Below are 13,760 nucleotides of genomic sequence, written 5' to 3'. Positions count from 1 at the left end.
ATGCCTAAATGAATAAAAAAGAAATGTAAATTCAGACACTGCATTTTCATCTTCTACTTTATAATTAAAAAAACAACACTTACTATTTGGCTATGACTTCTCTTATTTTGAATTTTGAATATGAAAATAGAAAACTAAAAAGGTATTTGATGGTTAAAAGTAAAGATGAACATGAGAAAAAGATGTAATTCCTTAGCAAGCTTCACTCTACAACGTTTAGTTTTGAATTTTTTTTTAATTTATAAATAGTGTTATATCTTCTATTATCCTCTTCAGATATAAAAGTAAAACTGTTTATAAAATGATAAATATCTCATCTCATATATTTTTAAAATAATAAAATAAAATATAAAAATAAAAATAAAATTGGAATAAAATAAAATGACAGTTAATAGGAGAATCTCCTTTATATACAGGTATAGATTATAAAACTAATAATCTTAATATAATTTAAAGTATAAATAATATATTTAATATAATTAATATCTTATTATTCATATTATTAATATCATTAATATTATTAATCATACTATTAATATTATTAATAATATTAATATTAATATTATTTATTTTTTATGTATAAAAAGGTATTCCTTTTACCTGTAATATAAATATTGAATTCAGGATGAATTTTTGATTTATTGTTTAATGGTGTTATATGTGTTGTAATGATAAAAAGAAAAAATTATTTTTCGCTAGTATTTAATAATATTTAATAACATTAAATAATATTAATATTTTTTTATAATATTAAAATATTTCATAATATTAATATTTTTTTAAAATATTAAAATATTTAATAATATTAATATTTTTTTATAATATTAAAAATATTTAATAATATTAATAATGTTTAATAATATTATTAATGTTTAATAATATTATAAATGTTTAATAATATTAGTTTAATAATATTATTAATGTTTAATAATATTATTAATGTTTAATAATATTATTAATGTTTAATAATATTATTAATGTTTAATAATATTTAATAATATTATTATAATAATTAATAATATTATTATAATAAATAATAATATTATTATAATAATTAATAATATTATTATAATAATTAATAATATTATTAATTTAAATAATAATATTAATGATATTAAATATATGAATAATATTAATAATACTTATATTAAGAATTATATTAATATTAATAATCATATTAATAAATATAATAATAATTATAATATTAATTATTAAACCTTCTCTGACCTGTTACAGTTTATTTCAAAAAATAATTTCTAACATTAATTATATTAATTAATTAATTAATTTCTCTACACCAGTTTATTTTTACAAGGAGATGAAATTTTCTTTATTTTCTGGTCAATTGACCGATTTTCAAGAATGTTTACTTAATTAATTTTTTTAAGACAATTAAATTTTGGAGATCCTCACATTACATTGGTGAAGAACGTCACAACATGGTTATATAATGAGTCCAAGGTTAACTTGAAGAAACCACATTGGTATCCATTAAAAAAAACAATGGGGTTGTTATCTCTTTTCATAACATCTCTAACGATAGTGTTGTCTATTTCTGAGGGAAATGCGTCTCCAAATATCAAACAATTCTTTGTTTGTCTCTCAAATTATTCAAACTCTATAGTACCTCAAGCTATATACACTCCAGAAAACGCCTCATACACCTCTATCTTAAACTTGCACATTCACAACAGCCGATACAAGACAAAAAGCACACCAAAACCTCTTGCCATCATAGCTGCCAAAAGTGAGAATCATGTCCAAACAACAGTTACATGTGCTAGATCAAACAACATTCAAATCAGAATCCGAAGTGGTGGCCATGACTATGAGGGTCTTTCATATATCTCAGATGTGCCGTATGTCATTCTTGACATGTTTCCTCTTCAATCGGTTGATGTGGACATAAAGAGTGCCACTGCATGGGTTCAGGCTGGAGCCACGGTCGGTCAACTTTATTACCAAATAGCAAAGAAAAGCAATGTGCATGCCTTCCCATCAGGTGTGTGTCCCTCTATGGGCACTGGTGGCCACTTTTCTGGTGGTGGTTATGGCAATTTGATGAGAAAATATGGTCTTTCTATTGATAACATCATTGATGCCAAATTGGTCAATGCCAATGGTGTTGTCCAAGATAGGAAGTCAATGGGGGAAGATCTATTTTGGGCCATAAGAGGAGGTGGTGGAGCCAGTTTTGGTGTCATTGTTGCATGGAGGATCCAATTGGTCCCTGTACCCCCACAAGTGACTGTGTTCAATGTGAAAAAGTCTGTGAAAGAAGATGCAACTGATGTTGCTTACAAATGGCAACTAGTTGCACCAAAACTAGACAGAGATCTTTTCATAAGGGTGGAGCCTGATGTGGTGAATGGAACAGTAATAGTCTCTTTCATTGGCCAATTTCTAGGCCCAATTGCAAGACTCGTTCCTTTGGTGAATAAGGTCTTCCCTGAATTGGGGTTGAAAAAGAGTGATTGCATAGAAATGCCTTGGGTGAATTCCACCCTTTTTTGGTCTGATATTCCAAATGGTACCCCTATTGAAGTTCTGCTACCAACTTCTCAGGAACCATCTGCAAAGTACTTTAAGAGCAGGTCAGATTATGTGAAAAACCCCATCCCAAAAACGGCCTTAAAAGACATTTGGGATTTGATGACTAAATATAATAACATTTGGATGCAATGGAACCCTTATGGAGGGAGAATGGAGGAAATTTTACCATCTGCAACCCCATTTCCTCATAGGAAAGGGAACTTGTTCTTGATCCAGTACTTTGTGTTTTGGACTGAAGATGGCGTTGAGGCCAATGATCGTTACATGAACTATTCGAGGTCGTTTTATGAGTTTATGACCCCTTTTGTTTCAAGGTCTCCAAGGGAAGTATTTTTGAATTATAGGGATATTGATGTTGGTGCCAAACATCCAAGTAATTCAACAAGCTTGAAAGAGGCTAGCATATATGGAACCAAGTTCTTCAAGGAAAACTTTGATAGATTAGTGCGTGTGAAGACGAGTGTTGATCCTTCCAATTTCTTTACCTATGAACAAAGTATACCACCTAGAACCTAGATACAGATCCTTTTAAGATTGAACTTTTTTCTTAATTTCATGAATTAATAAGATCAAATTATTTGGATATGTGTTTATTTTCATTTTTGAGCCACACTTCATTAGTGTTTTCTTTTTTAAATTTGGTTTAATTATTTTTATCCTTAATGTTTTATGTCTTTATAAAAAATTAATTATAAATTTGATATCGAAATTTTTAAAAATTAAGTCATTTTGGTTTACTATGTCATTTAGTTAGTACTAAAAGAATAATACATGTGGGAGGTGATCATAACAAGAGACTTAAATATTAATCTAATAAATGTATTAACATGGAACCAACGTTATTTTATTTTAGAAAATCGAAAAACAAAATCTACAATTAAAATTTTATAGAATCAAAACAAAAGTGAATATAAGTTTTTTACTTATTTTGTTTGTCACAGCAGCAATTCTATTTCTTAAGGTTTTTTTTAAGTAATGCATGGATTTAAGTTTTACGTTGATAGATAGTGATTTTTTAAGTACCCAGATTTTGTTAAAACAAGGCAAAAATCATTTAGGTGATTTTTTACATCTCGAGGATTAGTCTCATAGTTTTAGGCAAAATCATTCACAAAGTAGAGAAGATAGATTCATTATCAAACAAACAAAATCCCCCAAAAAAAATTTTCATCAGGAGTATTTCCAAGGCTAGATTTTGTAGACACGTGAGAAAATAATAAACAAGACTCTCTGAATATACACATTTTAATTTAAAAAGTAAATGTATAATTTTTAAAAGCACCAAAAACTATTATTTTTAAATAATAAATTAAAACCTATATATACACATTTTAATTTAACATAATATAAGTAAAAACAATAGTTAATAAAAAAAATTAATGTTTTAAAATACAGTATTCCCATCAAATAAAGATTAATTTCTCTCGAAGAGTAGATTGATACTATAATCAAACTTCAGTCAAAATATTTGGTTTCGTATTAAGTTTATAGATATAAATAATTAAGAAACTTTATCGAGAGAGATTATATTCGTTTTTTTTTTCATTTCCAAAGAGATTTGTTTTAAATGAGAAACCTATTAGAAGAACTATTTAATAACATATTTAACTTGTTATTTTTAAAATGTATTTTTATTTTTTTTAGGAATAAATATTAATAGTATGTTATTGTTGAGAATCTCTCCTTAATTTAATGGGATCATGACTATTGAATTTTGACAATTGATCCATTAAATATATTTAATGATGGTCATTCCAAAATTTTGAAATTATATCTCTTTTGAAAATTATGAAGGTCAAACTATAAAGTTGAAGATAATACTTTCAAGATATCTTGAAAATGTGATAAAAAAAATTTGTGTCATTGTAGTTTGATTTATTTTTTATTATCTGTTTATTACTTCTTCTGCAAGTACCCATTTTGAATATACACAAAAAATAATGAATTAGTTATGAATTTCTCAATAATTATATTTATAGTGACACACTAACAAAATTTTATATATAATAAGTTATTTTGGTAAAAAATAATTTTAAAGTTATATATAAAAGTTAATTTCTAATCAATTGATAATATAAGCGTATTAGCTCTTTATTTATTTTAGGTTACATTTTTATATTCATTTTGTTTTAGATAACAATAAGTTGGATTTAATATGTTTTATTGTGAGCTTTCTCTTTAATTTAATTTCCTTATAAGGATAGCAATAGTTGGATTAAATTTGTCGGCTCACCAACGTGATGTTAAGGATGAATATCAGTTTGCTTTTTAAAAAATAAAAAATAATTCAAAACATTCTTTTTTTATTACATTATTTGTATAATATAAATGATATTGTTGTAATTCAAAATTACAACTTAAGATTTAATTATTGATTATAATAGAATATTTTAATATACAAAAATAATTTGTTTTTAGTTTATTTGATTAAATATATTGATTAATTAATTAAAAACCTAAAAATATTTATATAATTATATATACATATTTAAAAAGTAAAATATAAAAAATAAAACTATAATAATAAAAAAAACTAATAAAAGGAGTCAGGATGTAACAACGTGTTTTTTTTAAAAAAAAAACACCAACAAAAGCTTTGCCCCCCACCACCAGTGCCTTTTATTTTCTTCTTTTTCTCTCTCTCCCCATATTCTCTTCTCTCCCTCTCTCCTAATTTTCTCTCCCAATCTTCATCTATTTTAGAATCTGATCATACCACGCTGTAGCTGAGGAGTTAAGGAACATTTCTACCTGATCAGATTTTCAAACAGAGTAAGTTCATTTTTACTCTAAAGTTCCTTTGTTCTCTGTTTTTCCTTAGAATTTAGTCATCAATATTGGTGGGGTCAGTTGAGAAGTTTAATCCTCTCAACTTATTCTACTCTATACTGTATTTTTGTTCTGTTTGGGTAATTTGCATCAGGCCCGTAAATCTTGAAGCTTATCCAAACGGTGGGGAATAAAATTCTAAAAGTTGCTTGGAAAGCAAGCAATTGAGGTAAGGGAAGCTAAATTTAATTTTTAATAGCACCCTAGGATAGAAGATCTGAATGCGGAAGGGACGTGGTCCCAATATTCAATTTTTCTTGCAGGCATGTTGTGTGTTATATATATTGGGTTGTTTGTTTATATGTTATTTAAATTTGTAAAAATATTATATTTTGATGGTTTAATATTTAAGTATTGCTTTTTTTATTTTAATTATGTTTTTGAATGTTGTGGATCGTGTTTGGAATGATATTGTATTGACGGAATGGTATGGAATTGAATTCATACATTTGGGATAATGTATGGACTGATGTTTGCTGTGTATTAAGTATTGATGCCTATGTGGTAACAGAGATCTCCGAGCTTCACTGATGATCTAAGTCACATAGACTAAGATATCAGGTGGTGAGAAGCTGATGGGGGAGTTCATGCACACCGTGACATATGAGATGCACGGCTTGGGTTGTATTGAACTTACCCTGATCCTTTCTCTTGGATTCGCTGGTAATCTTTGGATCAGGTGTTAGTCTCTGGTAGGACTTACTTAATACGGGTCTTCCGGAAGACGTTGTTTGTTGAATATCTTGGATGTGTAGATCCATGTGAGATCTATGTGATTGTTTTAATGTTGGGATTTGAAGAAGATTGTATAATTTGAGAAATTGATCATGTAACTTGGTTTTCTCTTTTGATTTAATTGCGTATATTATAAAATTCTATTTTCACTAGCTTATCCTTGCTTTTCTTGCTGTGTTTGAACTGCGATGACTGTACTACGTACACGAGCAGATGATCTTACAGGTGTCTGAGGATCAGAAAAGATTTAAGGCGTTGATTTTGAAACTTATATTGTAAATATTTGTATTTCCATATGTTCTAATCACGTATTAGGAATGTTTTGAAAAACTGTAAGCTTGTATAGAAATATGTAGAACCAGTATTGTAATAGTTATAGGTAAATTATGGGGTGTTACATTTAATGGTATCAGAGCGGTTCATCCTTAGGATAACCTGAGGGTAGTGGGTTTATTCTGTTTCTCCTGCGTGTAGATTTTTGTTTACGTCTAGCCTCAAGACTTAGTTAAAAGTTTCTAATAAGATGTTTGACAAAGTTGTTTTTCCTGAAATCTTGTTTGTGTTCGAGTCAAGTTAATTGTTATGAATAAAGATGAAAATATTAAGAATGAAAAGAATCTTGATAGAGTAGTGAGGGTGCACACTCATGACTAGATCAAGATTATTTTCTATCTTAATTCTAAGTAGCTAGAGTACATTTTAGAGATAAGTCTTGATTGGTCTTGTATCTATTCTGTGTGATTATTTCTTTTAAGTTAATTTGTCTTAAAGAGGTAGTTGGAATTTTTTAGTAATTTCTAACCCAATTCTTTACGTGCTTAGTAGATGGCACGTAGACCACCTACTCCTCCTCCACCAGTAGATATGCCCAACTTAGCTCGGGCAATAGAGATGATGGCAACAACCTTGCAACAAGAGAGTGCTATTATGGCACAACATCATCAAGATACCCTTCATCAATTAGAAACTACTAGATTAGCAGCTGAAGCATCTCAGCTTCATCAACAACCCCATACCTATAGTCTGGAGGATTTTCTAAGACACAATCCGCCCAGATTTAATGGCAAGGTAAATCCAGATGGAGCAGACCAGTGGGTGAGAGACATAGAAAGAATCTTTGAAGCTACTCAATGCCCTGAAGAGAGAAAGTTATCCTATGCCATTTATGTACTAACTGAAGAAGCTGAAATCTGGTGGATAGGCATGAAGCAAATGATGGAAGAGAAAGGTGAAGATGCTACTTGGGAGAACTTCAAAGTAAGATTCCTAGAGGAGTATTTTCCTGATAGTGTCAGGTATGCAAAAAAATTGAATTCATGCAGCTGGAACAAGGAAATCTTTCAGTCGCTGAATATGCTACTAGGTTCAAACACCTACCTAGATTCTACACCCAGACCATGACTGGGGCATGGAGATGTAGAAAATTTGAGTTTGGGTTGAAGCAAGAGCTTAAAGAAGTGGTGATTCCTATGTCCATTAGAGATTTCCCTACTCTAGTGGAGAAAGCAAAAGTAGTGGAGAGTTTGAAAAATAGTAGCAGACTTGCTAAGCCTCAAGTGGGAGGACCTTCTAAAAGCATGCCTAAATATGAAGATAGAAAGAAACCTTATTTCAGACCTCAATCTTATAGCAGTGGAAGACCCAGTTCTCAATCACCACCTAGTTTCAGATGTTTTCGATGCGGTGGGCCACATGTTGTTAGATTTTGCCCTCATCCAGTGTCAAATGTGACATGTGATAGATGTCACAGGTATGGTCATGCAACAAAAGACTGTCGTGTCCAATTGGGAGCTCCAAATTTTGGCAGAGTGCAGCAAGTACAAAAAAATAGTAATAAAAAAACTCAAAGCTACTGGCAGAGTTTTTGCTATTAGTGGAGTTGAAGCTTCACAGTCTGATAGCCTTGTTAGAGGTATTTGTTCTATCTTTGGAACACAGTTATCTGTATTGTTTGACTCTGGGGCAACCCATTCTTTTATATCTTTTGATTGTGCTAAGGAACTTAAGTTGCCAGTCCCAGAATTAAAATTTGAGTTGGTGGTATCTACACCAACAGAAGGTATTATAGTAACTTCTTCCATGTGTGCTGAGTGTCCAGTAATTATAAATGGGCAGAGATACAAGATCAACATGATTTGTATACCTCTAAAAGATTTGGAGGTTATATTGGGAATGGATTGGTTGTCTGCTAATCATATCCTTATAGATTGTGGTCGGAAGAAGTTAATTTTCCCTAAATTAGAAGGAGTACAGGTTATCTCAGCTCATCAGTTTGAGAGAGAGATACAAGAAGGTGCAGAATGTTTTATGCTCTTGACTTGTTCTATAGTTACTGATAAAGTACAAAAAGATATATTTGTAGTTCAGGAGTTTATGGATGTATTTCCTGATGAGATTCTTGGACTTCCACCTAAAAGAGAGATAGAGTTTGCAATAGACTTGATTCCTGGAGCAGGCCCAGTGTCAATTTCTCCATACCGAATGGCACCAGCAGAGTTAGCTGAATTGAAGAAACAACTAGAAGACTTATTGGAGAAGCAATTCATTCGACCTAGTGTTTCTCCATGGGGAGCTCCAGTGCTATTAGTGAAAAAGAAGGATGGTTCGTCACGTCTATGCATAGATTATAGACAATTAAACAAGTTAACAATAAAGAATAAACATCCTCTTCCTAGAATTGATGACTTGATGGATCAGTTGCATGGGGCAGTGGTCTTTTCTAAGATAGATCTGTGCTTAGGTTATCACCAAATTTCAGTGAAAGCAGAAGATGCTCAGAAGACTGCTTTTAGATCAAGGTATGGTCACTATGAATTTCTGGTTATGCCATTTGGGGTGACTAATGCTCCAGCTATTTTCATGGATTATATGAATCGGATATTCAGACCTTTTCTTGATAAGTTTGTGGTAGTGTTCATAGATGATATCTTGATCTATTCTCGCACAAGGGAAGAACATGCAGAACATCTTAGAACCGTCCTGAACATTTTGAGAGAAAAACAGTTATATGGTAAACTTTCAAAATGTGACTTCTGGATGTCAGAAATACAATTTTTAGGACATGTCATCTCTGCACAGGGAATATCAGTAGATCCTTCTAAAGTGGAGGTTGTACTTCAGTGGGAACGTCCTAAAACAGTTACAGAAATTAGAAGCTTCTGTCGGGTTAGCAGGATATTACAGAAGATTTATAGAAGGCTTTTCTAAAATAGTAGCTCCTTTGACCCAATTGACTAGAAAGGATCATCCTTTTGCATGGACTGAACAATGTGAGAAAAGCTTTGAAGAGTTGAAAAGAAGGTTGACTAATGCTCCTGTATTGACAATCCCTGATACCAATCAGTCTTTTGAAGTTTTCTGTGATGCTTCCTATCAGGGATTAGGTTGTGTTTTGATGCAGAATAAGAAAGTTGTTGCCTACGCTTCTCGTCAGTTAAAGGTGCATGAAAGAAATTATCCAACTCATGATCTAGAATTGGCAGCAGTTGTCTTTGCTTTAAAAATATGGAGACATTTTCTTTACGGAGTTAGTTTTAATGTGTTCAGTGATCATAAAAGCTTGAAGTATTTGTTTGATCAGAAGGAGTTAAATATGAGGCAGTGGAGATGGATTGAATTTTTAAAAGACTATGATTTTCAGCTGATATACCATCCTGGGAAGGCAAATGTTGTTGCAGATGCGTTGAGTCGTAAAAAGATACAAATGTCTTCGCTTATGATTAGAGAGTTAGCATTGATTGAAGATTTCAGGAGTATGAATTTGGAGGTTTCCATGTCTTCAAATTGCATTAGTTGTAATACACTTGTTATAACTAATGAATTTCTGGAGAAGGTGAAGGAGAAGCAGTTGGAAGATTCAAAATTGAAGAACTTCATGGGCTTATTAAATACTGACAAAGCTAAAGACTTCTCTTTAGGAGTGGATGGTATTTTGAGATTCAAAAATAGAATATGTATACCAGAGGATAATGAACTAAAGCAAACAGTGTTATCTGAAGGTCATAAAAGCAAACTCAGTTTACATCCAGGAATGACCAAGATGTATCAAGATCTCAAGAAGTCTTATTGGTGGCATGGCCTGAAGAATGATGTAGCTAAGTTTGTAGCTGCTTGCTTGACTTGTCAGAAATCAAAGATTGAACATCAACGACCTGGAGGCATGTTAACTCAGTTAGACATTCCAGTGTGGAAGTGGGATAGTATCTCAATGGATTTTGTTACCCACTTACCACGTACTTTGAGGAAGCATGACTCTGTTTGGGTCATAGTGGACAGGTTGACAAAGACGGCACACTTCCTACCTATAGAATTGAGAATCTCTATGCGAAAGTTGGCCCAAATTTACATAGATGAAATAGTCAGATTGTATGGTGTACCCTCCAGCATAGTTTCAGATAGAGATCCTAGATTCACCTCCAGATTCTGGCAAACACTTCAAGAAGCTTTGGGGACTAAACTCATACTTAGTTCAGCGTACCATCCTCAAACTGATGGACAATCAGAGAGAATTATCTAGTCCTTAGATGATTTGCTTAGGACTTGTGTGTTAGATCATTTGGGCAGTTGGGATGAAATTCTACCTTTGGTAGAGTTCACTTACAATAACAGTTACCAAGCTAGCATAGGAATGGCTCCTTTCGAGGCATTGTATGGGAGAAAGTGCAGGACACCTTTGTGTTGGTTTCAGGATGGTGAAAGTGTGTTAATTGGACCAGAATTAATACAACAAACCAATGAGAAAGTCAAAATGATTAAGGAAAGATTGAAAACATCTCTTAGCAGGCAAAAATCTTATGCAGATCAAAGAAGAAGACCTTTAGAATTCTCTGCGGGTGAGCATGTCTTTTTGAGAGTTACACCGTTCACTGGTGTAGAAAGAGCACTCAAATCCAAGAAATTGACTCCTAAGTTCATAGGACCTTATCAAATTCTCAGGAGAATAGGCCCTATGGCTTATGAAATTGCTTTGCCTCCTTCTTTAGCTAACATTCACAATATTTTTCATGTATCCCAGCTACGAAAGTATGTACCTGATCCTAGCCACATTCTAGAGTCTGATTCCATCCAGGAGAAAGAAAATCTGTCATTTGAAGTGAAGCCAATCAGAATTGTAGATTCACAAGTGAAACAACTTCTTAGAAGAAATATTCTCATGGTGAAAGTATTATGCGATCTCATCTCTAGAGATTCCACTTGGGAAATTCAAGAGGAGATATGAGCATCATACCCTAATCATTTTCGAGGACGAAAATTTTTGTAGTTGGAGATAATGTAACAGCGTGTTTTTTTTTAAAAAAAAACACCAACAAAAGCTTTGCCCCCCACCACCAGTGCCTTTCATTTTCTTCTTTTTCTCTCTCTCCCCATATTCTCTTCTCTCCCTCTCTCCTAATTTTCTCTCCCAATCTTCATCTATTTTAGAATCTGATCATACCACGCTGTAGCTGAGGAGTTAAGGAACATTTCTACCCGATCAGATTTTCAAACAGAGTAAGTTCATTTTTACTCTAAAGTTCCTTTGTTCTCTGTTTTTCCTTAGAATTTAGTCATCAATATTGGTGGGGTCAGTTGAGAAGTTTAATCCTCTCAACTTATTCTACTCTATACTGAATTTTTGTTCTGTTTGGGTAATTTGCATTAGGCCCGTAAATCTTGAAGTTTATCCAAACGGTTGGGAATAAAATTCTAAAAGTTGCTTGGAAAGCAAGCAATTGAGGTAATGGAAGCTAAATTTAATTTTTAATAGCACCCTAGGATAGAAGATCTGAATGCGGAAGGGACGTGGTCCCAATATTCAATTTTTCTTGCAGGCATGTTGTGTTATATATATTGGGTTGTTTGTTTATATGTTATTTAAATTTGTAAAAATATTATATTTTGATGGTTTAATATTTAAGTATTGCTTTTTTTTTATTTTAATTATGTTTTTGAATGTTGTGGATCGTGTTTGGAATGATATTGTATTGACGGAATGGTATGGAATTGAATTCATACATTTGGGATAATGTATGGACTGATGTTTGTTGTGTATTAAGTATTGATGCCTATGTGGTAACAGAGATCTCCGAGCTTCACTGATGATCTAAGTCACATAGACTAAGATATCAGGTGGTGAGAAGCTGATGGGGGAGTTCATGCACACCGTGACATATGAGATGCACGGCTTGGGTTGTATTGAACTTACCCTGATCCTTTCTCTTGGATTCGCTGGTAATCTTTGGATCAGGTGTTAGTCTCTGGTAGGACTTACTTAATACGGGTCTTCCGGAAGACGTTGTTTGTTGAATATCTTGGATGTGTAGATCCATGTGAGATCTATGTGATTGTTTTAATGTTGGGATTTGAAGAAGATTGTATAATTTGAGAAATTGATCATGTAACTTGGTTTTCTCTTTTGATTTAATTGCGTATATTATAAAATTCTATTTTCACTAGCTTATCCTTGCTTTTCTTGCTGTGTTTGAACTGCGATGACTGTACTACGTACACGAGCAGATGATCTTACAGGTGTCTGAGGATCAGAAAAGATTTAAGGCGTTGATTTTGAAACTTATATTGTAAATATTTGTATTTCCATATGTCCTAATCACGTATTAGGAATGTTTTGAAAAACTGTAAGCTTGTATAGAAATATGTAGAACCAGTATTGTAATAGTTATAGGTAAATTATGGGGTGTTACATTTAATGGTATCAGAGCGGTTCATCCTTAGGATAACCTGAGGGTAGTGGGTTTATTCTGTTTCTCCTGCGTGTAGATTTTTGTTTACGTCTAGCCTCAAGACTTAGTTAAAAGTTTCTAATAAGATGTTTGACAAAGTTGTTTTTCCTGAAATCTTGTTTGTGTTCGAGTCAAGTTAATTGTTATGAATAAAGATGAAAATATTAAGAATGAAAAGAATCTTGATAGAGTAGTGAGGGTGCACACTCATGACTAGATCAAGATTATTTTCTATCTTAATTCTAAGTAGCTAGAGTACATTTTAGAGATAAGTCTTGATTGGTTTTGTATCTATTCTGTGTGATTATTTCTTTTAAGTTAATTTGTCTTAAAGAGGTAGTTGGAATTTTTTAGTAATTTCTAACCCAATTCTTTACGTGCTTAGTAGATGGCACGTAGACCACCTACTCCTCCTCCACCAGTAGATATGCCCAACTTAGCTCGGGCAATAGAGATGATGGCAACAACCTTGCAACAAGAGAGTGCTATTATGGCACAACATCATCAAGATACCCTTCATCAATTAGAAACTACTAGATTAGCAGCTGAAGCATCTCAGCTTCATCAACAACCCCATACCTATAGTCTGGAGGATTTTCTGAGACACAATCCGCCCAGATTTAATGGCAAGGTAAATCCAGATGGAGCAGACCAGTGGGTGAGAGACATAGAAAGAATCTTTGAAGCTACTCAATGCCCTGAAGAGAGAAAGTTATCTTATGCCATCTATATGCTTATTGAAGAAGCTGAGTTTTGGTGGATAGGCATGAAGCAAATTGATCCTATTTATGTCAAATTACCAAATGGAAATCAAGTCATTGCCAATTATTCTGGAAGTGTTTTTCTCAATCAAAATCATGTCATAGACAATGTTTTGTACATTCCTTGCTTCAATTTTAATCTTGTTTCCGTAGCAAAATTGAT

At 32.3% G+C, this 13,760-nt stretch overlaps 2 protein-coding genes across 2 annotated transcripts; both read left to right on the top strand.

The window, feature by feature from the left end:
* Positions 1 to 1,480: 1,480 nt before the first annotated feature.
* On the top strand, positions 1,481 to 3,138 carry LOC137809762 (berberine bridge enzyme-like 17). Its single transcript, XM_068610845.1, has one exon. It carries the CDS (start codon positions 1,504 to 1,506, stop codon positions 3,067 to 3,069), a length of 1,566 nt encoding a protein of 521 aa, XP_068466946.1. The 5' UTR covers positions 1,481 to 1,503; the 3' UTR covers positions 3,070 to 3,138.
* Positions 3,139 to 6,942: 3,804 nt separating this feature from the next.
* On the top strand, positions 6,943 to 11,335 carry LOC137809480 (uncharacterized). Its single transcript, XM_068610589.1, has 9 exons — positions 6,943 to 7,412; positions 7,733 to 7,867; positions 7,977 to 8,176; positions 8,480 to 8,952; positions 9,196 to 9,282; positions 9,494 to 9,556; positions 10,289 to 10,590; positions 10,681 to 10,764; positions 11,053 to 11,335. Exons 1-9 carry the CDS (start codon positions 6,943 to 6,945, stop codon positions 11,333 to 11,335), a joined length of 2,097 nt encoding a protein of 698 aa, XP_068466690.1.
* Positions 11,336 to 13,760: the final 2,425 nt, after the last annotated feature.

Source organism: Phaseolus vulgaris, chromosome 2 (genome assembly GCF_000499845.2).
Source record: "Phaseolus vulgaris cultivar G19833 chromosome 2, P. vulgaris v2.0, whole genome shotgun sequence".
NCBI classification, from domain to species: Eukaryota; Viridiplantae; Streptophyta; class Magnoliopsida; order Fabales; family Fabaceae; genus Phaseolus; species Phaseolus vulgaris.
The sequence above is the reverse complement of the archived record's forward strand: the minus strand, read 5'-3'. Positions and strand labels throughout refer to the sequence as shown.

What these genes read in the sequence shown, in the direction of transcription:
- LOC137809762 (XM_068610845.1), top strand. Translation starts at nt 1,504, where the DNA reads ATGGGGTTGTTATCTCTTTTCATAACATCTCTAACGATAGTGTTGTCT.
- LOC137809480 (XM_068610589.1), top strand. Translation starts at nt 6,943, where the DNA reads ATGGCACGTAGACCACCTACTCCTCCTCCACCAGTAGATATGCCCAAC. An exon ending in TTCTGGTTATGCCATTTGGG is followed by an intron (nt 8,953 to 9,195) that starts GTGACTAATGCT and finishes ATCTCTGCACAG; the next exon opens with GGAATATCAGTAGATCCTTC. An exon ending in ACGCTTCTCGTCAGTTAAAG is followed by an intron (nt 9,557 to 10,288) that starts GTGCATGAAAGA and finishes ATGTTAACTCAG; the next exon opens with TTAGACATTCCAGTGTGGAA.